We start from the raw sequence: 1,483 nt of genomic DNA, 5'->3' as shown, positions 1-1,483 counted from the left end.
TATATATATATATATATATATATATATCCTCATGGTGTATCTAATTTGAAAAATGACCTCTGTAACTCCTATCTGCTTCATTGCACTTTTGATCAAGGCCCAAGCAAAGGCAGTAAAACTGAGACCATCATTTTCAGCAGAAATACTCGCTCTCATTTGGTCTTTGGTTTTATGATCCGTGTGGTTATTAAAAGGAAATGAGTCACACTGAAACTCCATTCTGGAGACTAAGGTTTATTTCCCATTCATGTTTTACACCTGTGCATAATTGAAATATAGAGGTCAAATAATAATAATATTAATATAATAATAATAAACTAATAATAACATCGAATAAAAATAATTGAGCTGAATTATTTTACTTGAAAAAAGCATGAATGTGGTGTTTGTTGTGTGTTGGTATTGGAGTGCCCTCTGGTGTTCATGTCCAGCAATCATAAGAAAACAAAAACATTATATTATATTATATTATATATTATATTATATTATATATTATATTATATTATATATTAATACTATGTGTTTGAATTTTAACAGAGTATAATACTGTGTTTAGAGTATAATTGTTATTATTATTGGAAGAAGAGTTTTTTTTGTGTGTGTTAGTTTATAGTATAGTATTTCTTAAGAAGAAGGATACTGAACCTTTAAAATGAATGTTGTTTACATCACCAGAAAGTCAACCTCACTACTGAACCAGTCAGTTGTTGGATGAACAGTTGGCGATCTGGAGCTATCACTACTCACGATGGCTGTGGGCGCAGCAGCCACCACGCAGTAGAGGATGAGAGGAGGGACGAAGCTGCTCTCCTCCACCCCGGGGTACGGCTTCATCAGGTCTGCGTCATTACAGAAGAAACCCTGGACATGGATCCCAAACGTGTCTGTGCATTCAAAGTAGTACGCCAGCAGCACCGTCCCCGCCATGATCACCAACTGGACAGATAACAGAGACACAAACTTAACAAAAGTGTCTGTAGACATCTTCGTTTCACCAACACAAACACACACACAATCTCCAAAATTTGTCTCATCTCCACTCACCAAACCTCATGTAAGCATCTGTTTTTCTGTTTGCATTAGGCCCACTCGTAAGTTATATTTGAATCCTCTAAAACATTCCTCAAGCGTTCATTTCCAGCAGAGTTACATAAAGGGCCTTTCATGAAACATGCAAGACAGCGTCTCTGAGAGTACAGCTGAAGGCTGCTTAAAGTGATGTGTTATGTAACATACACTACCTTTTGGGGTCAGGTCAAGATTTTATTTATTTATTTATTTTTTATTAAAGGGGTCATATGACATTGCTAAAAAGAACGTTATGTTGTGTATTTGGTGTAATGTAATGTGTTTATGTGGTTTAAGTTTAAAAACACACATTATTTTCCACATAATGTACATTATTGTTTCTCCTCTATGCCCCGCCTTTCTGAAACGCGTCGATTTTTACAAAGCTCATCGTTCTGAAAAGCGAGGTGTGCTG

At 35.7% G+C, this 1,483-nt stretch overlaps 1 protein-coding gene across 1 annotated transcript in view; it reads right to left on the bottom strand.

Moving 5' to 3' along the window:
• Positions 1 to 941, bottom strand: part of LOC107569380 (phospholipid phosphatase-related protein type 1-like) — a 1,866-nt gene extending 925 nt beyond the window's left edge. Inside the window, exon 1 of the mRNA XM_016255456.1 lies at positions 748 to 941. Coding sequence (XP_016110942.1) covers positions 748 to 927 — 180 coding nt within the window. The 5' untranslated portion in view covers positions 928 to 941. The remainder of the gene's footprint in view (positions 1 to 747) is intronic.
• Between the last annotated feature and the right edge of the window lie 542 nt (positions 942 to 1,483).

The sequence above is a fragment of the Sinocyclocheilus grahami genome, unplaced genomic scaffold (genome assembly GCF_001515645.1).
Source record: "Sinocyclocheilus grahami isolate Dianchi unplaced genomic scaffold, SAMN03320097.WGS_v1.1 scaffold1341.1, whole genome shotgun sequence".
In the NCBI taxonomy this organism is placed as follows: Eukaryota; Metazoa; Chordata; class Actinopteri; order Cypriniformes; family Cyprinidae; genus Sinocyclocheilus; species Sinocyclocheilus grahami.
This window is presented reverse-complemented; position numbering and strand designations above follow the sequence as displayed.